Source organism: Perissodus microlepis, chromosome 2 (genome assembly GCF_051167445.1).
Source record: "Perissodus microlepis isolate ML-2025 ecotype Zambia chromosome 2, ASM5116744v1, whole genome shotgun sequence".
NCBI classification, from domain to species: domain Eukaryota; kingdom Metazoa; phylum Chordata; class Actinopteri; order Cichliformes; family Cichlidae; genus Perissodus; species Perissodus microlepis.
The window spans coordinates 15,922,578-15,946,424 of record NC_140462.1 but is presented as its reverse complement, the minus strand read 5'-3'; the positions used below and the strand labels follow the sequence as shown (position 1 = coordinate 15,946,424).

Below are 23,847 nucleotides of genomic sequence, written 5' to 3'. Positions count from 1 at the left end.
GTTTCCACTACCATTGCAATAAGAGACACTCTTTTCTGCATATCTTATGTAATTTACGGTCACACTAGTCTCTCTCCTTGCCTCCATTCTGGGCTTTTCTGACTTTGTGTCTATGTGTGTGTCTTTCTACCATGTAGTGTCGAACTACCCAATTACCAGAGTTACTAATAATCTTGTATTCAAATGCACGAGAACATATTAAAGGCTTTTATTTTTGCTTTGTATATTATCACAATCATCTAGCTTTCAAAAATAAAAATTAGAGTGTAAGATCTTCAGTCATGTCCGTGCAGCTGTAGGCGGGCCTATAAGTTTAAGCAGTTATGTAAGTGGCTTCAGTGTGTTCTTACTGGATACCCAAAGATCATGCTTTATTTTTAAAAGAGCTAGAAACTCCACATCAGGAGGTTTGAGGTTTGAGGGGCGGTTACAGAGCAAGTCACAGGTTTTTCAGTCTAAAGACTTGAGTTTGCTTCCTGATTTTTGCAGTTTATCCATGTATTCTTTCCAATTTGTTATTTTTTTTTACCACTTGTTATAATTATTCCTTCTTAGCATTGCATTGGAACCTACTATATGAAAATATGTTTGCTTGTTTTTAAGTTAAAATATGCCCCCTTGTGATGCCAAGGGTCCTTTTCTATGCATCTTTTAGGTTGGAAACCTCTCTCTCACTACTTAAGACCAGTGTGTCAGGACACAGATGAAAATGTCACCCTGTGCATAATTTTGAGATACCAGAAGTTTTGACAAATCAGCATTTAAGGCCTCAAGGAGGAGAAAAAACCAGCATATCTCAATTGCAGCAGCCTCCTTCAGCAGGACAGTCACTCAATGAACTACAAAAACTACTTTGAACACAGAGCCCAATGATCCATGGGTTGAAGTAGAACAAGCCTGAGCTGGCAATCCATTAGCAGGGGCACAAGGGGCAACGTACATAATATTATGCTGGTGGTTTTAATGTTGTGGCTGACCAGTGTAGAAAGACTGAGCAGCAGCCATCTCAGTTATGCACGAGCAGGAATTGGAACCAGAACAATAAGCTACTCTGAAGCCAAGAGTTCTGTTCTACCTTTAATAACAAGCCCATGTGGATTTGGCTCATTACTCTCCTCCTGGAGAAGAATAAGTCCGAGTCTATTGATAAACAGACAGATACAGACACACGCACAGTTAGAGCCAGGATGGAGGGGAGGCTATTGGCCATTACAACTGTATCTGAACCGATCTCTGGACAGAAGCCTCGCTCAAACTGACGCAAAGAGGGGCCAAAATGGCAGGGGATCCCCATTTCTATTCTAACAGGACTGTGATAGACAGAAACATTCAGACTCTTTGGAGTTCACTCCAGTAGCATTTTCTTCAGTCAATGGCATGCTGATTGTTCACTAAAACCAATCTCCCAGTGAAAAAAGAAGAAAATCTTGCATCACTTTAATCATGACTCGACTGCTAGACGAAGCAGGGGGAAATCACTTTAAAAATAGAAAGCAGCCTTGTCATCTCTCCCAAAGCATTTCTCTATGGTGGATTGGCTAAATAGACCTTTAACGATTCCATAGCGCTGCATGGCCTTTTCACTGTGCAGCTATGAAAAGTCATTTTCCTAATGCTTCACAGCTGGCAACCTTACTTGGAAAAAGTTCAGAAAAGCTGTTTTGTTAAAGATCACGGAAATGACTGAAGTAAATCAGATGAAGTAAGTCTCCCGTGTGTTTGATATAACCTGGACAATTACCCCTGCTGTGCTAGTACATTACCTTGTTCCTAGTAATGAAGCCTGGAACTGTTAATAATTTTTTTGCATTTAATACAAATGGAATAAAAAAAAAATCAGTCCTTGTCTATTCATATATTCCCTCTAAAGAAGCTTTGTAAAGGATGCTTTTATTTAACTTTATAGACCCTCTTTGTATTAGCATGCTCTTTGACATGCCTGGTAGGCAGAATAGAGATGGAGAATTAAAGGTTATCTTTTCACGATTTATTATCATGAAAAGAGGGCCTTTTTATTCACACATTTTTAAAAAATATTTCCCTGTTCATTAATTACACATTGAATTGTATGATTTGTGGTTCACAGGTTGGCTATCCATATACTCTATGTTATTAAAAAGATGTCAGACCAGTAGTTCTTAGTTAGTAATTGAATTTTTTTGTGTAGTTTTTTTTTTATCATTATTAAAACTTCACAGCGTTCATATTTAGGTTTATTAAATTTTGCATTTTGAAAATGACAAATGAGTTGCATCAAAAGAAAGTGCAGCTCTCATTTCAGCAGTCACAAGCTTATCCAAATGTAGTTTTATAAACAAAAGGCTTTTATTGTCAAATAATATCGCATAGAAATGTCTTATTCCATTTACATACACAGAACCATCTGCTGTTTTACAACAGCTGAAGGCATGGTAGTATTGCCTGAGCACGGTGTAATAACTGCCCGTAGGAGGGAGACATTTAAAAGCTGATGATGTGTTAAACATACTGTGCTAAAGGATGTTTCCTTGTCATTTTTAATCTCCATAATGTAAAATACATTGACATGCATGGAAAGACCCACAATCTCCATCTGGGGAACCTGCACACACACACACACACGCACACACACACACACACACACACACACACACACACACACACACACACACACACACATACAATTAAACAAATCAAAAGTGGTACAGGTAACCGTTAAATGAATATTCCATTAGCAAGGCAATCATGTCAAGAAACACTGTCAGTTACGATGCACTCTTAAATTGTTTGCTTCAGGGGAGCAATTGCAGCCCAGTAATGTTTTTCTGATCCAATCAGCTGGAGGAGAAATACTAGCATAATGGAACTGATCTCCTCTGTAAATATACTGGCTGGATTTCGACGAGACGAGACAAGCCAAATCAATGCTATGTGCGTATTCAGCTGCCATATCAAAACAAAAATGACACCAATTATACCAGTGCATTCAGAACTGAGTGTTGTTCTTTGCAGACACATTAATTCACAGTGACTGACTGGGCAGTGGAGGCAAATCTTACTAAAACTGTTTTTTCACTGCCAGTGAAACTGGACTAAAAGGGTTTTTTCTGGGGGTTTTTTTGTTTTTTTTTAACTTTAGCTAAAGAAGAAGAACATACTGCCAGTGGTGTTCAGTTGTTTGGGGATAAATTGAGATTTTTAATCTAGTGGGAAAGACCCTTGCAAATACCAAACACAAACAGGCACACCCACACAGGGTACACATTTAATTTACAAGCACAAGCACATACACACAGCACAAAGTAGTTAATGACACAGCTCAGTGGAGTGAAACCATACAGCAGTGGCTATTTACCAAAGGCATTGTGCTCGCTAAATAGCTGAAAAGGCGAGCGCCAACCACATATCAAACAGGAGCGCAGTAAAACACAAATACATAATGTACAAGGACATAATACACTTCTTTGATACCCTTCTATGTGTAATTTTATTTGCTGTGCAGTGCTAGTTCTGGAGAGTGTTCACGGGATATTTTCTGTAATTACAATTTACAGATGACTCTTGAATGCCTCACATGCTGACAGCTTGTATTTGTGACTGCTGACACAAACCTCACAGGCAGTAGATTGTCATGAAAAGTGAGAAAAGATTTCTTTTACTACAAACACATGTTTTGGTTTAAAGAATAAAACATGCCCTTTAATGGCCTCTGAAGAAAAATATTCTGAGTTAAAATGCATTTCTAAACATAGAAACAAACATAGTAGTAAGTGAGACTTCAAAAAGAACCTTTTTCTTTTCCAACCCACTCTTCTGATGATCTGTCCTTTAACTTTTACATTTTTTGGCACTTTTTAAATGAGCATGCAGGACTTCACAGAATGTATGACCATTGTATAGATTTAAATGTCAGGTATTTCAGCCTATAAACTTCAGTAGTTGCCTGATAAATATCTTCACCCCAAGAGCCCTGAACTCTCCATTTTACACGTATGCTCACACACAGCAGTCTAGACGAGACTCAACTGGAGCCATAGTGACTCACACTAATTCAAATTTGACCCACCAGGAAATTAATAACACCACTTCTAAGGCACCTCGTGAGATATGTGCACACACCTTAGCTCAGGATCTAAAAACATGCTCTATCAGCAAGCATTGTTTTATCGATATTAAAAAGCAGTGAGTTGGTAACTGCATGTTTTTGTTGATTCTTTTAGATTATACCAACAACAGTTATTCCTTGTTAATAATATTAGTTGAATTCTAATGCAAAACATGCTTCATTAATTCTGACAAAGGAGAGAAGCAAACAGGAAAATAGAGGATAGTAAAGTAAACTACATATTAATTGGATCTTCCTCTCCCACACGTTAACACTGATAGATGAATATATTTTCACTGGTGCATTCTGTCTCACCCACACATGTGCATTCTTTTTTCTCACTTTCCATTTCTCTCACACTACCTTTTTCTTGGTGTATGTGTTCTGCTCCTAAATGTACGGAACACGTCGTAATGTATGATCAAATACACAGGGAGGCAAAGCAGTCTATGCTCAAAAAGGTATTCACTTATTGGGATCAAAGGAAATGCAGAGCACTGGTTGAATCTAAAAATGCATATACATTTATAATAAATGACAAAATAATATTAGTGTCTAAAATGTAATCTGTAATCTGCCTATATGTGAATTTTGGGAATCCCCTTTGTTTTATTACAAACATATTTCCACACTTATTTATGCACAAACCAATGAATGCAGAATAACTATATAACTATATCTATAATATAGCAGCACCACTCAATTCCCAACCCAGAGCACATTATGATTAGGATTCTCCCTACAATAACTGACTCCTGGCTTAATGTGTGGCTAGAAGCCAACACTTTACCAGAGCAGCTATCCCAACAACACAAATACTAATTGCTGGCTTTCCATTCACTTCAGTTTCATTACTAATTTAGCTGAAATAGAAAACTCAACAACCCAATACTTATCTGCATTCATGCAATTTAAAAAAGAACAAAAAAACAAAACAAAAAAGTACTCTATTTCATCTGAGCTCTTTTATATCTCTTTATATCTATTACATATAAAACAGCATATGTAAAATACTGTTTTAGCATTTTGCCCTGGGATTCCCTCATTGGATAGAAACTGAGTTTTCAATATGGTGATCTGGATACGTGTTTCCCTAAAAGATGTACATATATATAACTCACATCATCCCACAACATCTTTTTCACTTATAACACTGATCATGCCGCCACACTCAGCCAGAATCTCACCAGGATGAGAAAAAAATGGGGTAAAATTACATTACACACTATCTAGTGTTGTAATGACTCATTATATATGCAGATGTCTTACCAGTGGAAAGTTCTTAGTGTGATTATATAGACTTTGAATTGGATTTTGAGTTCAACAAGAAGGCATCAGTCAGACATGTCAGGAAAGCTGGTCAGAAAGTTTGGAATAAATGAATATCATCTGCATAGAAGTGACAGAACCAGCAGTACCACCGTCAAATAGTCTATTTTGTAAATGTGTTTTAAAATGTTATTTCAAATTCACAACAGAGTTGTTGCAATCAAATGCAACACATGTAACCAAGACTGAAACGTAAAAAAAATGCATACTATGCCGACCTAAGGCAATAGATTGAGAGTGTTTGCTAGCGCTGTCCTTAGAAAACGCCGTTTTTACCGTTTCTTCCCGCTGTAAACACCACTGTTTTGTTCAGAAAAAGTTGAAATGGAGATTCTGGGTCGCTGCATCTTGTTGCTGTGTCATCTTAAATCAGTCATGTGATTTTGACGCGCCGGCGCGTCCATCGACCCCAGAGGGTTAATTTTCATGTAACAACTATTGTTATGTTTTTAATTTTCAGTCTGTTTTTTGAGGTCATTATTTTTATGCTAACATTATTTTTAATGCAGACAGTTTCTCCTCAGTGATGTTTTTTTCCCCTTCAACTTCTGTTAATGTTTTGGCATGTAGGAAAGGTGTTTATAGAAGGGGATAGCCAGAGCACAATTTCCATATAATCTGCATAAAATTTGCATAATGCAGAGAGATTGTCACTCTTCCTGTCTGATGTCTGCCTAAAGCACGGATATATTCATGCCTACAAACTGATAGAATGGTAAAAAAATATTTTAATAAATAAAGTGAGTATCTCAGAGACTTTCAGTAAAGACTGAAGGCTGTTGAAACTTTCTCACTTGACTGTAGATTTTTTTAAAAGGTCATATTCATATCATCTCAAATGAGTTTAAGTCTTTGCTAGAGCTGCTGGTTTGAATCTAACTGTTTTTTGCAATGCCACCTCTGCAACAGGCCAATCATTTTGTTTTAATACATATAAATTGACTGGGTTATAGTTTACTTTTAATTTGCCAGCTAGCATTATTGCTTGCTTGGTCATGGCTCAGGCAGTAGAGCAGGTCATTTACTAATTATAAAGTTGGTTCTTTAATCCCTGGCTGCTCCAGTCTGTATGCCAAAGTATCCCTGGGCAACATACTGAACCTTGATTCGTCAAAGCATGAATGTGTGTGAATGTTACATAGAAAGCACTTAGGCATAGAAACAAAAGACTGAACTGGTGAATGAAACATGTATTAGAAAGTACCTTAAGTGCTCAAGTAGAATAGCAAAGCACTATATAAGAACCAGTTTATTTACTGTATGTACACATACTAAATTCTGCCTTACTGGATGTTGAACCTGCCAGATATTTTACATGTTTGTAAGACGTTGTATAGCAGCAGTAATACTGGCCTCTAAGGGGGATATCAAAGGCTTATCTGCCTTTTACTATGGGTTAATTAGCAAACACAATTGAGTTACTGTTAGTTAATGCTCAAGTGGATCTCTGTAAAATGTGCATATGTTTATTAGTCAAGCAAACTTTAAGCCTGATCCATTTTATTTTAGGGGGAAAAACTGCAAAGACAAACAGACACACTTGCAGCTTGGAAGTTCCACATGAATTCATAGCAGCAATTGCTTTGTCAGGGAGCCAAAGGCTTAAGGCTGATATCGGCTTAAGAAGAATGTCCCAGTATGTCGTAAACAGCATGCAAACTATCCCTGGATTGCCAAACTTTCTTCAGTCCCTCCCACCACCACTTAACCTTCACACCAAAGCACCAGCAAATCTTTGTTCAGTACCAAGAAGAAACCTCCAGAGCTGCAAAATAAAGCCAACACAAAAGTGGAAAAACCTGGAGTTTAGTTTCTCCAAATGGTAATCAGACTCCACACACTTTCATGTTGAAATGTCCAGCTTAGCAGCGCTGAAGAATTATATTTACGTCAGGTACAGAAGACATTTTTGGCTCTATGGATAGTTTGCTTTTTCATGGGATGATCATTAAAGTGGACTTAATCTGTGTGCTGTTAGTGCCTTTAGGATCATTTTAATGGATTATGTGACTTATGTCATGGCTTTTGTTTTGGTACAGTCAACTAAAAAGTTTGTGTCTTAGTTTTGGTGAGTGAAATTTCAGTATTTTGTTACTTTAGTTTGTTACTTGGCACCAATTAGCTGATATGTCTGACTATGCATTGTAGCCATACAGTAATGATTGCAACTTGCTAACTAAGATAGCAAACAATAAATGATAAATTTGCATTCCACTTTTCATCCGTCCAAGTTCACTTGTGGCTCCAAAAAATCAACAGTGGCCAAAATATTAATCACGGTGGTGTGTGTGAAGTACAAAACCAGCGAGTGACTGTGGCTACATCTTTTATGCTGTTCAGTACTAATGTTTCACTGTCAATATTTTCTTTTCCCATTTAAGGTTTTAGCTTTATTGCCAATTTCCAATTTAAAGTAATGGTGTCAGCTCCATATAAACCTATTTATTAAGTGGTGCTCGTGTGTGTGAAAGAGTACATTCAGGCCAGAGACAGAGTGGCCAGGAGGTTTGATCGTCTTCTTTGTTCATCTCATTATTTTCAAAATGTGTAACAGAGAATTTGTCAACAGCAACTGCAGAGTAAAAAGTCACAAGATCATTAGGTTTGTTGTTTCCAAGCTTGAAGCCATTAATTATTTAGGAGACCTTTTACCATAAAGAACAATTCTTAGTAATTTGATTATGAAGACATTCTGTCTACAAGGAATGTGTACATGGAAGCCCTCTGGGTGCACATCTAACCAGCCTGTCAGTCTTCTTAGTGACACCTGCCACTGAGAGGTAGTACGGTGGTGGCATTTGCAAAAAAACAAAAAAACAAAACACTAACAGGGACATTAGGCAGGCAAACAACTGAATGATGCACTTTTTCACTGCTGAACCTGCTTACACACTCCTTGAACTTTTTATTCATGTTAAATTAGACCATTTTTTGTTTTGTTTTGTTGTGTTTTTCTTTTTAGTCAGGCTTAGTATGACGTGTCTTACCGATGTGTACAGGAAGCCCTCACTGTTCATAGCCAGATAGAGTTTGGTCTGCACCCCCTGGATGGCCACAACTCGTAGCCCCACTGGAATAAGGTTGAACATGGCTAGAAAGAGATTGGACAAGAGAAACAAATGATAACAAATTTATTCTGCAAACAGTACACTTATGTTAAACAACATATATGGTAAATAACAAAAAAAATGCAACTTTGGTACAAGTTTGAAGTTGGACTGAAAAAAATGTCAATGTAAACCAATTACAATATTGTTTTATGATTTTATTGTTTCACTGATATTACAGCAGCAATGTCATCTAACAGTAAATGGGGTTACTATGGCCACAAGTGCAGGAGGACATGTCATGCTGTTTTTAGTAACTGTAGTCAAAGCACAGCCAGTACAGCAAAATGCAATCATTGAGAATCATTGACAAATCCACTGGTAACAGTAACAAAGAAAGCAACCATATGTTTATTGTTTTAGCTCTTGTGTTGCTAATTCTGCATTCACATTGAAGAAAGAAAAGGAAAACCTTGCATAACTTTGCATGCATAGACCACATACAAACACACACACACACACACACACATATACAAAAACCTGTCTATGACCGGAGGGCTGAAAGCAAGTTGTGAGGTTGACAGAGCCAGCAGCAGCCCGGCTGCTGTGTATAGTATATCTCTACCTAATTAGTGTTAGCCTGTATAGTGTGTGTGTGCGTGCGTGTGTGTGTGTGTGTGTGTGTGTGTGTGTGTGTGTGTGTGTGTGTGTGTGTGTGTGTGTGGGCGCACGTGTAGATTTCATAAGTTGCTGGCACTGAACACCGCAGGCTGACTAGAGGAAAGCACATGAATGTCCACCTGAGAGTCTCCATGCTTGCTTCTGTTCCCAAAAAAGGAAACTTCTCGCCTATTGTACTGACTATTGTTGGACACACTCCCAAATTCCACTGCTGTGGGTTGTTGTTGTAACATTTGATGGTACTAAATAAAGCAAGTAAAGTCCATAGAAAAATAATATTTCTCTTAAATTTCCCCTTTTGAGTGTCAAGAGTTTATGTTATCACATTATAAGAACTTTTCGATTTAGACACACGAGAAGACAAAGTAAACTTCTGTCAGTTGAGCTGTGAGTCAGTGTGCTTCCTTACTATAGATCCTCTTGTCAGCCACTTAGTAGATCTGTAAAGTCCTTAGAGCAAAGCACACTATAGGGGTTTTATGATAGGCTATTTCTTTTGCTCTTAATAAAAAAAAACCCTACTGACTCCCTTCTCTCTGGGTTTTTTATTATATACAATGCTCAAAGGCATGTGTGATATATTTACTTTGTACTGCATTTTCAGGTCATTTCTGGTCCTGTGAAAAGTCCCAGAACCAGTCACTCTCTAGTTCTGTCTCTTTCTTATCTCTCTACTCCTTCTCTTCTTTTAATCCATATTTTTGTTTCCATCTTCAGTCACCACATGAAGTATTCTTCCGAAAATACACTCTTGTCTGTTCTAATATCCTTATTGACATGTTTCAAATCATCTATCCCAGCTATCCTCCTGCTTAATGCTAATGAATTTTGTTTATGCATGGCGGATGCTCTTCCATGCATCCACAATTTTCAGAGACATTCTTAGTTGCTTGTGTAGTTGAGTCAGCTGCAGAGTAAAAAGTCACAAGCCCATTAGGCTTGTTGTTTCTGAGCTTGGAGCCATTAATCAGGAGACATTTACCATAATCTTCAGTAATTTGATTATGAAGACATTCCGTCAACAATGATTGTGTACATGCAAGACCTTTGGGTGCACATCCAACCATCCTGTCAGTCTTCCTAGTGACGCCTGCCACTGAGAAGCACTGCAATGGTGACATTTGGAAAGAAAAACACTAGCAGGGCTGTTGTTAGGCAAACAGCTGAATTATGCATGACTCGTTCACTCTTGGACCTGCTCACATACTTGTCTATTATAATATCTATTATGACATGTTTCAAATAATCCATCCCATGAGTGTATTTCCAGCCATTTAAAATGACATGAGTTAGATGGTGACTTGGCTAATCACAAGTAATATAAGCAGCTCTCATAAAGTACTTTGGTAAAGTCTAGTTTATAATGTCCATATTATACAACAGTTATCATACTTTTTCTCTAATCTATTCATTATATAATCAGACCTTGTGTTTATTTCTCCTAACAACTCGAACATTGCTCACTGCTGCTGAATGCTACATTTGTATGGTAGATTTTCTTTCATGCAATTCTCAGTGAGATTTTTAGATGTAGTATATTTAAGTCAAATTGTTAATTAACTTGTCTGGCTAAAGATGCATCCCCTCTCAAACAGAAATGAAGACCGTCATCATTAATGCAGCTTTCAAAAAGATGGCACTAAAAATCATAATGATCTATATTGAAGACGTAAAAATTACAGTCTGGTGCATGTTGATGTTTTATACAGCTCAAACGTAGGACCTACTACAGAGTTTCTGCAGTATTTTTAGGTGTACTCTAACTTGTGCATTTAAGCTGATAAATATGATTGCCAAATATATATTTAGTGATTAAGTGATTTTGGACCTGTGTAATTGTATTTGGACCTGTGTAATTCAATTTTGCATCGACTATTCCTTGTCTGTAATTTTGACCTGATTTGATGGCTCCTTTTCTCTAAAACCTCTTGCTGTTCTTGTCTTTGTAATTGCACCCTTCTCACTGCATCATTCCGCTGAGTTTTCTGCCACGATACTCCCACCAAGATGCGCACATACACATCTGCACTCTATTTCATTTCAGAAGGATTACCAGCTGGTTTACTGATGGGGATTTTCGAGAGGTGAAACTCAATTACTTCTTGGATCCTAGAAACACCTGAACACACTGGAGAGGATGATAGGTCTACCACCCACTCACAGACCTTTCCTGCTGCACAGAGGAATATGGAGTAAGAAGGGCGACGAGGCCTGAGGGATAGTTTTCACAATTGCTTGCAAGCTGTCTAAGTTCCACGTACTAACAGCCATGAAGTCACAGAACAGTCGAAAATTAAATACTTTCTTTTACTCATTCTGGGAGCAACATGACAGCAATTAGAGTAGCCTGAATATGACAATATGACAAAGTATTGAAGCTTAAAAGGAAGCTGTGGTGACAACAGTGTAAGGCACTTCTGTGGTGAGATTAGTGTTGAACTAGTGACTCATTGGTTGAGGAAAGTGGGTTACTTAAAAAAACAACAAAAGGCTGAATTAGATAAATAATAAATAAGATTCTTGTGATGTGATTTGACTGTGTACGACATAACTGATGTGTTACACATTAGGAGCCGTGCCAATTAGTTTGCCCTTTGGGATTTAGAGTATCTAAAATTATGGATTCAAACATCTAAATCTATTTACAAAAATGAGGTATGAATGCATTACTGCTAAGACAAGATTGACAATAGTGTGTATGCTGAACCGTAAAATGCCCTCCTTCTTTCCTCCCCAAAAATGAGTTGTCTCATTGTAGTGCTTGTTTTTCCCAGTAGGTTTTCTTAGTTGTGATACAACACAAGAAAATATCTGATACTGTATAATATTGGAGGAAAAATCCATATTATTCTGTGAGACTTGTATGTCTTATTTGTGCCACTGGTTTAACAGCCACACTTGGTCTTCTAAACAAGTGGAAGTGCCAAACATCAAATCTTTGTTTGTTTTTTGGTTTGATTTTTGTTTTGTATTGTTTTGTTTTTTCTGTGTATCTCTGTGTGTGTGTGTACACATTTAAGAAGGTCCTCTCCCACCATCACAAGATACCAGTAGCTCCAAGAGGACTGTGCTCTCCGTCACCATGGAGACAAGCGCACCCAGCGCCTAACAACGCTATTTTTGGAGCAGTGCAAAGAGCTTCACTCTTTCTCCTTTTCCTATTCAGCAGCAATCTTTATTTTTTTCCTCAAAACTATTTTAGTCCCATAATGCAGGTCAGCTGTTGCATAAGTTAATAAAAATGAGACCATCCAGATATTATGGGTGGGGTGGTCTGTGTAAGAAGTGAAGTGCAACATTTTTTGGGTGCATGTTTGTTTAAGACGTTTCATAAGCTTTGCTTGTACTACTGTACGGTGTGCTCTGTGTATTATGGAACTTGGTATTCTTATATTTAAGAAACAAACTTCACAGGAAATGATAAGGTATTGTTCTGCTTAGAAAACATCCTACATCCACAGAGTTGCTATTTATATGTAGGAGACACCAAGGGACTCAATGAATACTAATTCAAAGGCCTCAGTAGTGTTTACATCCACTTAATGGTGAGATTACACAGCACTGAACAAATCCTGTTTCACAGAATACTGTGCACACTTTTCCCACGTTGTTAGATATTATTTTCACTCAGCAGCTATTTTATAATTTTAATCTTTCAGGGATATGTAGTAGCGCTCATTGCACCATCTAATTAAAAGTTGGTCAGTGTCTGTTGTATTGTTACGAGACAAGTGCCTGTGCTATTCCACTTCCATTGATCTCTTTAATCAATTGGAAAACAAAGAGCTAGTGGGTGTGTGGCAACGAAAGGAATGCATCCACACATAGTGTAAGGCAAAACTAGATCTCATGACAGAGGCAGTGTGTAGGCGTGAAAAGCTAGTTATGACCTGTGTTCAGTTTGGAAAAGGATGATTTTGATTAGATCAAATTAAACAGGGTCACTACTTCACCGCTTAGTTTGTATACTTGCAAACATGTATACAAACTTAATATTTTCTCTGTACTAAGAAAAATTTAATGGCAAAAAAAAGATCCATTTTGAACAGTTTAAAATGCTGCTCTCCATTAGAGTTAAAAGAAATTCAGCATTTAAAGTCAAGCCTAAGAAACCCACAAATAAGGAGAAAAAAAATATACCAGCTCTCCTATAGCAGTTTAAGGAACATGGGCTTTATGACAAACCTGAAACAGTCCTGACACACTGCAAGATGAATATAAGTGGTGTAACCTCAATTATAGTACATAGTATAGCATAGTGCTGATAAAAGGTAAAGTGGATGCATGATTGAAAAATAAGTGGAATCCATACACCAGTACAATGGAGTGAAACTTACTGTAACCATTGTCCTCCTCCTTTGTTCCATCAATGGTTCCATCTGCCTGCAACTGCAGGTGGAAACCTTGTCGACTGTAGAGTTTCGTCACAATCCCCTTCAGCTGGGGCTCTGTGGAAGAAGAGAGCAGAGAGGAGGACACAAGGATGAAACCACAGAGTACAAGGTGGAAGATAAAGTCGTTCGTAGGTTTGTAATGGGACATACTGGCGCTTGCATTGTACTGTTTCCAACAGCTTTTCAGCTATTAAAACCACAAATAAAAGAAAACAAAATAAATCATTTGAGTCGACAGGTAATTAATGAGGCTGAGTGGCACACGTGATGGGAGATTTTAAAAAAGGAGAAATAGTTACAAATGAATGTGATGTTGTGAGACACCTGTCAGTCAAACAAATGCAACCAAAATGAGCAAAAACATGCTGGAAGAAGTATATTCACTTACTTTGCTCTCATCTTCTCGTGGAAAAGAATTAGAGACTACTGTAATTATGTCTTTCGAGACAGCATTAGAGACAGATTCTGGCCTCAGTTAGAGAAGCTGCAGTCAGACATGTTCAACTGACCATTTAAATGGTAAACTATTTAAAAAGTATTTGAATGGCAAACTATTAAGAGCTACAGTTATATCAAATTGTGTTGTGTCAACATTTTAAAAAGCATGGTTTCCTCTGCAAAATCTAAGGGCCAGTAGCTTGACAACAGAGATGAGACCAAAGATGGACAAGAGTATCCAAATAAGAAATTGGTTCTGAGGGTATGAAGTGATTTAAAATGGCTGAAATTATGCAAGTAACCCCTCTTTCTCAATCCATGTTTCTTGTCAGTCTCTACTCCATCAGACCTGCCCAACAGATACACAGCTACAAAAGCAAAAAGGAATGCTAATAAAAATCTAAACTAAAAATGATATATTAAATGCTCTCAAAATGTTTGAGGCATACTTTAAGAGACAAATAGCACCGCAAATTACAGCCCATAATATTTCTGTCTAATTTTGCATGGTAAGGAAAGAGTTAGATTTCTGAAATATCTGTTGAAAGCCTTGGAAAAAAGATGACATGGAATCAAGATAGTTTTACAAAATAGAAAAAGCCTACACTGCCGTGTCCATCAACAGAAAGGTCTTAAAAAAACCCCGATAGTTTTAAATATTAAATCTGTTTTGCCTGTCTGAGTTACATTAGTGTCTGATAAGTGCTAAGTGCTCTTCAGTCTTTGGTTACTGTCCCAAGTGGAGTGTCCTTTACTGTTGTTAACCACACCATTCAGCTGTCCTATCATCTCATCCATCTTTCAGTGCTGTGATCACCAGCCTTACTAAGGTTGCTTTCGCTGCGCCAGGGTTTATTCAGTCTATGAAGCAGGGATAGCGTAATAATTGTGGTATAAAACTTTGCACATAGACATAAAGGAGCCTAAATGCATTAGCTCTACAGCCGCATGTACATATAATGTATTTCCTTAAAGATGAGGCACCATATACCTGCCAAAAAGACAACACCCATTGCTTTCCCTACAGGATAACTGGAAATTGGATGTTAGAAAGATGCAAAAACTGCAGGATAGTCAAAGTGTTATATAACCGCATGTCTTAACTTTCAGGTGAATTATACACAGAATTAAAACAACAACAATGTGAAAATGAGTGAATTGGATAGAATAAAGTGGGAAGAAAATACAGAGATGAATGTTGTAAGGCTATAGGTTCATACCCACAAGCATAAGGAGACTGACACTATAGCAAGATGTGATGCCACTGCAATAATGCAAGAAATTGCAGCCACTTTGGACTTGGATTTACATCTCACAGTAGAACTACATACCTAAAATACAAGAAATTCTTAAAAATACTGTATCTGCCAATGCTTTTATTCCTGCTGGATAAGTTTCAACAACAAAGCATTTGGCAACAGCATGCAGGAAATATTATTTGGAGCTAATTGTGAGGTTTGCTTAAAATTCTAAATGAAAGTTGGGACCTGCTTATTTAAATGTGTGCATCTGAAGTTTAATATTAATCTGTTTTTAAGTTCTGCCACCCTGAAAACCAAATATTATAGCCATTTTGGAAACTAAAAAGAGTGAAATTTATATTACTTTTGATGGAGTGATTATCTAGATTAACTGGAACAGCAAATCTTATTAATTTGTGACAGTGAAGTCTTATGCGATTAATCACCTAAGCCTTTTTTACATCTAGTTCAGTAGATAGGCAACGAGCGATTGATTTGATTTATCCCTCACTATTATTTGAGATGCAAGGCGACTTCTGTGTTGATACACTTGAAAGGAATCCCTTTCAATCTTGCACCAACTTTTTCATCCATCTTTTCCGAGAAAGTGAGCGTTACATAGTAAATATATTTTTTAACTGCATAAATGGCACTCGTAATAAGAAAGGTGATGATCAGAGTGTGAGATGTGAGAGCCTGATGAAATTGGAACAACAGACCTGGTCGTCTCCTTCGCCTTTTCTTGGAACCAAAGAGTTTGACTCGTGAAAAAACGTTCAGTCGACTTGGTTTTTCACAGCTTCCTTTGGTTTTACTGGGGCTGCTAACGCAGCGGCAGGCATTAGACTTCTCCCGCTCCCTCGCCTGCCTTTTCTGCCTTATGAGGGAGCTGGCAATCGCTGCCGCCATAGCCAGTTTGGCAGCTCTCTGGGGGGAAAACTTCCAGAGAAACGGGGAAGATATCACCCCCTTTGAATCCAAGAGATTGGATTCTGAGGGGAAATGTCCAGAATCCGATGCAACAACAACGATGTGTTAAATATGAGCTACTGTAGAGCTTTCAAAGTGCACTCTAGTGAAAATGGAATAGTCCCAGGGGTGCAGCGAAGATGGCTAGATGATTTCCACATGGATCATTTTGATCATTAATTTAGTCGCTTTTCAGAAACTGTCCGTTGTAGCCTCGAGAAAAAAGTAAAACGTAACGAAAAGGATAAAAAACAAACGTTCCATCCGAAGCTGTACAAAGACTTTGGTCACAGCACATTGCATCTTCTTCCGAATGTATCATTTTCTCAGTAGAAAATACGCAAAAATAACAAATACGCACAAATACAGTTTGGTGAGCAGTTTTCCGCTAAACTACATGGTCGCACACATGGTAGTCGTGAATGAAGCTCGCTGCGCAGTCATAGGATGGAAACACCTGTTTGCAGACGCCTGGGGAGTGTGCAGTGCTCGTTATCTGATTTCCCTAATCTCTTGCTGTAGCTGCTACTGTTAAGAAAAAAAAACAACAACGAGAAAAACAAGGAAAGGAAAAAGGATTCAGACCGATTTTTTAAACGACATCGCAGATGATGTAAACGAATAACAACAGAGATCGCATTGTTTTTCTGTCTTTTGTTGAATCGAAGCAAGACAAGGTAACAGCAGGAGCTCCCTCATTCTGGGTCAGTATCCGAGACCGGCTCAACTACAAACTCAGCTGATCTACCGAGAGCATCCCACCTACAACCAAGAGAATGAGCAGTGGGGAGGAGGGAGAGGACGGGGAGTCTAACTGGTGAGACACAAACCAAGTCAGTGTGCACACTCACACACGTTTGACTTACAGTAGTGATAATTCATATTAGGAGAAAGGTACGTAGACGTGTGGAGGCGGAAAGTCCAGAGAGAGAGAGAGAGAGAGAGAGAGAGAGAGAGAGAGAGCGAGAACGAGTAGATGAAGAGAGAGAGAGCATATTAGAGACCTTTCTGATTTCACTTGACAGAAGTGGACAGAAAGTTACTCAAAAACTAAGAACTACCAATATAACTCACTTTCCCCTATGGAAATATGAGAAAACAGCATGTGAAAAATAAATCTGAGGTGAGAACGAACTCCCAGCCACATACTACTTGAATTATATGCATTTTAAACATTTAAAGTTGTAGTATTATTAAATATTTGTTATTTCCAATGCCCACCTAAAGGTGCAGATGACTGTAAAGAATAAAACCGTAGGTAGTATTTCCTGACGTCAACTGTTCAGTTAATGTAAAATGAAAATAATGTATTAAGACCCAACCAACAAAATGACAGTAGATTAACCACCAGCATGCATCCTTAAAATGTCATAAATCCTCACTTAACACTAAACATCAAATCATCGTGGTGAAATTTTCCATTTCTTAATGTTACAGGAGCTACAGGTGAATTATGAATTGACTTTATGAAAATCGAAACTTAGTGTCAAACTTAGTGTCAGAAAAAAAAAAACCCGTAGTCTGGAATCTAAAGCTGAAAACAACTTGCCACGGTTTTGTTGTTTTCCAGCCTGACTTACAGCGTCCGTTGCTTTACTGAGAATATTTAACAGACTAACCAATGCTGCCATCTAGAGTTCTCAAGCAAATCTAGTTTTTTAAAGTAATTAATATTTTATTTATATCCACTGCTTTATAAATGAGACCAGTAACACGCGTCAAGTTTATAACTAGAGTTGAATAAATATGAGCTTGCGCATAACTAAGTGTAAAATCTGGGGAAGTAGAAGTGCAATAAAATCAACTGAAAGGCATTTAGAATTAAGCTCGACAGAGTATAACCCCTTTTTTTATAATTCTGAAAATAACTCGCTTAAAAATACCACATTTGAAAAAAGTTTGTTCAAACAAGATAAAATCAGTGAAGCACATAAGTGAAGATGAGATCCCCAGAGCTTTTTTTGTGTGTGTTGTTGTTGTTTTTGGAGCAATCTCCACTTCAGCACCATGGACGGCAACTTAAATGCAGTAGGATTCAAATAAATGGACCAAATGGACCAGACGACAAAACACAATAACTTTACTAGAAACACTTTTCCAAAAAAAGAGAGAAATAAATACGAGTTTAGTCCCAATAATTAAAGATAATTGCTTTTTCTTTTCTTTTCTTTTTTTCAAAGCAGCAAAAATTCTAAAACAAAATAAACAGCCTACCTGAAACTGATTTTCTCAAGGGAAAGGTCATATTTTCTCAACAGCGTAGCCAAAGCAGTGACTTGGATACTTGCAGTCCTTGGGTGGTGAAGTGAAGGCGAGTAGACGATATATTCAGCAAAGTTCAAACCATTGTCAGACAACTGTCAGAGGCGTAGTGGAAGAGAAAGCATCGAGGCGTGGCCATCAACAGGAAGATCGTTATAGGACATTAGCGACAGGCCATTATGACTTCTAAAAAGCTCATTAAAGATTAATTTAGAGGTCTTTTTTGTGCGCCAAACGCGTACGCGTATTCAGTGTATTGCTCCGCTCGGAGGGGAAGTTGGACGAGCGGGGAGCAGATTGAAGACAAATGAACAAAAAAACGCAGGCGAAGCTTGTACTTCCTTCTTGGGGCAGTGCAGACTGTTCTCATATTACAAAAAATTATGTAAAATGATCCGATAATGCATTGACTAAACCTGTTATACAGGCCTGTCTACTTTTGACGGAAAAATATCGATAAGCATTCAGCAGAGACAACAGTACACATTAGACAAAGTGTATTTTTGTCCGCATTTGCACTCAGTTCCTTGAAACTGTTCCTTTCTCAAAATGCCCAGTAATACTGAGGCTGACCAAATATAAGATGGGATTGTTATTCATTATTGCAGTATACATTTCTCTCAGTGCAAACCACGAAGCATGCTCTATTGGTTTAATTATACCATTTAATTTGAGTCAAAGTACAGCAAAATACAGTGAAAAGTGACTTGATCACGAACGGGCCTAAAACCGAAAGCAGAGTGACGAGAACTACAACCTGAGTGATGAGGGCAGTGTACTCTGACTGACCATGTGCGCTTTCTTAACACTAGATGGAGCAAGTGGCCAGGCTATAGAGCAATCAATGCACCCTAAAGGGAAAAACCTACATTTGTCTTTGTAAGTAATTTTAAATTTAGTATACAGCAATAGAGAAACACTTAAGCTCTAATCTAAACTTAAATCCATAATGTAATAAGGTGGAGTATGTCTATACTATTATACCAGACATGCCCCCATATTTTAATAAAATAACTATTATTACTAAAGGGCCAGTAATTGTCTCCTTTTTCTCCTTAAGGTATAGTTAAATTTAAAATCAACACACTACAACTGACTTGTACTGTTGTTGTTACAAACAATATTGAATATTGTAAGATTACCTCTTTAGCTACTACAGATTATTTAGATAAATGAAATACCTACCATGGCGAAACAAACAAATCATCAAGGTCAAGAGTGCAAATAAATGAAAAAAATCATAGTAAGTCTTCCCTAATGAAATTCATATATAAATATATTTCAGGGGTTTTGTGGGCCCTGAATCAGAAAATATATATTTACTGGGAGGTGGAGTGAAACAATTATAACCGTGTTACATTACAGTGGTCTGCTAGAAAAGCTTGGATACCATAATTCACATGGATATTAGTGAGTTTGACACGTACCACCCACTAGAACATTCGTGCACACTAAGCACACCCACCATGATAAAAGCACTCCCCGACAGGAGCAGCCTCTCCCAACTGGAAAATGTGCCATCACACTACAAAAATAGCTCTGAAGCGACTTGAGGAATTGATCCAGCCTCCAAACCCCCAGATCGCAACTTAGTCTGGACGTTTCTGAACAAGATGGATTCACAGGGGCACCACCTTGCAACCTAGAGAGCCCAAAGAATCTGATGTGTCCTAGTCCCAAAAACCACTGTAAACCCACAACCCTGTGTCCACGTCTGATTGATTGAGAATTGTTTGAGGAAAAAGAAGGAAAACTTGCACAATATGTATTAGGTAATCGCTTTGATAGATAACTGTAAATTGTTCGCACTCAGTTACAATATACTGATTTACAAGAGAGGGGCTCAAATGGGGTGAGAGTTGAAAGTATTTAATTTTTCCATTCACCATCTTCAATGTGCTTCATAGATAGCTCAATATAATGGTCTAGAGACAAAACTAACCTTTAACCTCGCACGTTCTAGTATAGGACTGCTAACAAAATATAATTATAATATTAACATATTATATCAGTAATAAATATCCTTTAGAGGGTCATTATCTGTATAGAAGTTTGCACCATAATGTATGCTAGCTGTAGGGGACATTTTCACTGTGATTAATATCGCAATGCAAAACCAAATATTGGCTGTTGTAATCAATTCTGCATACTTTTCATATTTCCTTTGATTTCCTTCCTCCTCACTTGAAAGGCTAAGCTTTTTAAACAACAGAATTACAGATACAGACAAGAAATATTTTATGTTGAACATGTGTATTAACGTACTGTAGCTATGCTGTGGTTGTCAAGAAGCACTTTGTGATTTTTATCTTTACTTTACTTATTTTACTTTGTAATACTGTACGCGACAAAGGACTAACTAAATAATGAAGCAACTAGTTAAGCTGATTGGACTTGGCATGGTCTGTGACTCTTGCAAGTTAAATAGGGGTAGTTTATAAGTGAAAAGTTACAATATACTGTAAGTTTAGGAGATTTGCTGAATATAAACACAGAACAGCAGCTTTCACCAATAAGCTCACGTTTTGCATCAGTTGTCCTACTATTGATAAAGCCAGACCATCACTCAAGCAAACAGTGTTGCAAATCTGGAGATGACTGGATTTATCACTGACAGTTAGCAAGACAGAGTGAGGTGATGAGAGTCGAGCTGCTGTTTACAAGCACACGAGATACAAAAAAGGTCCCTCTTGCTGTAGTGCTTATCTTTGTAGCAGCCCTTCTATGAAGGAAAGGTGGGATTGGGTGTGGGGATGTGCAGTGGCACAATAAACAATGCTAACCATAAAATAAAGTTATATTTTATAATGCTTCTTTAAATCTTGAATCCATCATTTTTGTTTGCGAAGATGTTTCAGAATAAAACATACCTCTACTCCACTTTTGTCTTTGTATATATATATATATATATATATATATATATATATATATTTTTTTTTTTGTAGGACAAAAGTGCAATATAGCTGTACTGTGCTCATTTGAAGTCTTGCTCTCATGAATTATGCTGTCAGAAAATCAACAGATTGGTGATAACACAGCAATCTCTGGCTTTTATCCAAATGCAAAATCTGTTCCTTTCTCAACAACAGAAAGAAACAGAGTGACCTCTGTAAACAACACCTATAGACACAGTAAATAAGACAAGTCAGTAAAACACAAGGGCACACACAAACACAGAAGCTGTCTGTCTATGTGTGTGTTTGGATGCTTGTGTAGCAGTATGCCCTGGGTACATTAATTATTGTAGTGCCCCAGAATGCCAGTCTACTGTAACCTCCCTGGGGCACCTTGCCTCTGCTTTGCCCACACACATGCATTCATACACAAAGGAAGACTGAGAAATAGCTTAAAATAGCTAAAAACATACAACTTTGATAGTATCTATCACAACTGTAGTAATGCAGAGTCTATAGGGTAGTCTGCCTGCACCAGAATCTTAAAACAGAAAACATACAGCATACTTTTTCCCCATTTCCTTTAATTTTCTGTAATATATGTAAATGTTTACATTAATATCTAGATTATCTTTACTTATAATGCAGACACATTTAAACTATAAAAGATGTTTAAAAGCCAGGACTTGGGGGGGGGGAATGTTTGTCCTGTGTATACATGTAACTGTCCAGCAACCACAAAAGAAACCCAAAGGGTCACCCTGGTGCTCCATCATCTCAGGCAAAAAAAGTGTTAAACATCAGAGGAAAACTAGGAGATAGCATGTGTATTCCCAAGGTTGAGTGCTGTGTTAACCTTTATATTATTAAATATCACCCAACAATTAAAGCTATCTCGTCTTTTTAATAACCCAAGGCTGTCATGATAACACCTAGCTCTTAATCATTTTTTCAAAATGTGAAAGAAAATTGGCCTCCAAGGGCAAACACTGAAAAAAACTACAGCGGTTAACCTTGCCAGTGGTGTTTAATAGAGGGCAAAGTTGCATGGTACGATGTGCTACTGACTGTATCAAGATATTTAATGTCAAAGTAAATTGTTATCTTCACGCACCATTTCAAATGGCAATAAGAGGATATTTAACCTTTTTGTACAGCGCGAGGGGATTAAGTGAAACATTATAAGGGAGACAGGAACAGTCTCATAAGCTCAGAGAGTTGCTGCTCTAATCATTTAGCTCTTTGGCAACATTCTCCTGGCTTTCTGCTCTTTGCGTGCGTGTGGGTAACAGTCACTCCACTACAACAGCAGCTTGCAGCATGCTAGGCCACCAGTGCCATAGTGATACCACGCATTGCCATGGAGACCGCACATACGTAATAGGGTGTGTGTGTGTGTGCGTGTGTCTGTGTGTGCCTGTGTGTGAAAGAGAGACAGTGAGAGAGAAAATGGGGGTTGGGTTTTACAGAAAACTATCATTCACTCAATGTTTCAGTAGAGCATGGTTCTACAAGTCAGTCATGGGTGACTGGCAGACCCATAGCAATAATCGCGTGATCTCTCCAACTCTTTCTGAACCAGAGGGCTGTGCTCACTCTATGAAACCAAGGAAAGGAGTCGGTAGACTGAAACTAGAGGACAATCTATTATTTCTTCCTGTGGATGATTCAGGATCATCTCTAGAGCCCCACCATGGGAACCAATATCTATTTTTTCACAAGCTTATATGCTAAAACATTTCCACAGTGGCTGTAATGCCTAAACAGCTGATGCAATTTAAAAAAGTTTGCAGCTCAGTTAGAATTATTAAAATGGTGTCATAGTCCAAATATTTATGGACCCAAGCGTCTTTTTCGCTGTCTTTAAGTAATTTACATTAATTGACAAGGTATGTTTGTTTTTAGTTGGAGTGAAAATACGATAAAATATATATTTTTAAACATCTAAAAGGCATTAATAAGATCATCTCTGAGCTTTTTCCAAGTCTGCTTCTCATTAAATCACCAGTTCCATCTCCACCTCTCTTTTAAATGCTAAAGCTAATTAGGAACAGACGGAATGCCTGGCATTTGTCAGCTAACCTCTCCCCTTTTGTACAACAACCATCTTCAAAGTCTTTATCTGCTGATTAGCGCTGCCATATTTTCTCTCACACAGATGACTACTAAGCTTTTTTGTACCCAAGTGACAGGAAAATAATTCTAATTCGTATATCAATGGAAGCTAAATATGGCAGTGAGACATAGGACCTGAGCACTCTGCCAGACACTTTGTGCCTGTTTGTTTGATAGCAATACAGATAGATGTGGAGATTCGCTCCTGAGTAATTGCCATCATTTAGATGTTTATTTGCATTCTGAAAATTTGCAGCTAAACGTGAGGGATAAAATTAGACAAAGATTGTAATTGTGATTTTCAAATAATATGACATTGATATTTGTGTTGTTATTTAATTAAGTATTTAAATTATATTAACTATTGAATATAACAAATACTGCCATTGTGAT

General features: G+C 37.7%; 1 protein-coding gene across 4 annotated transcripts in view; it reads right to left on the bottom strand.

The window, feature by feature from the left end:
• fgf13a (fibroblast growth factor 13a) overlaps positions 1 to 23,847 on the bottom strand; it is an 89,198-nt gene that overhangs the window by 8,145 nt on the left and 57,206 nt on the right. For 2 of the 4 annotated variants that reach the window (XM_084950152.1, XM_084950157.1), the window contains 2 exons: positions 13,479 to 13,589; positions 8,401 to 8,504 (listed from right to left, as the gene is read on the bottom strand). In XM_084950152.1, the coding sequence (XP_084806278.1) occupies positions 8,401 to 8,504; positions 13,479 to 13,589 (215 nt within the window). Of the gene's footprint in view, positions 1 to 8,400; positions 8,505 to 13,478; positions 13,590 to 15,933; positions 16,917 to 18,397; positions 18,642 to 23,847 lie in introns of those variants that run through there. The other 2 variants (XM_084950161.1, XM_084950154.1) reach the window with 2 other exon arrangements.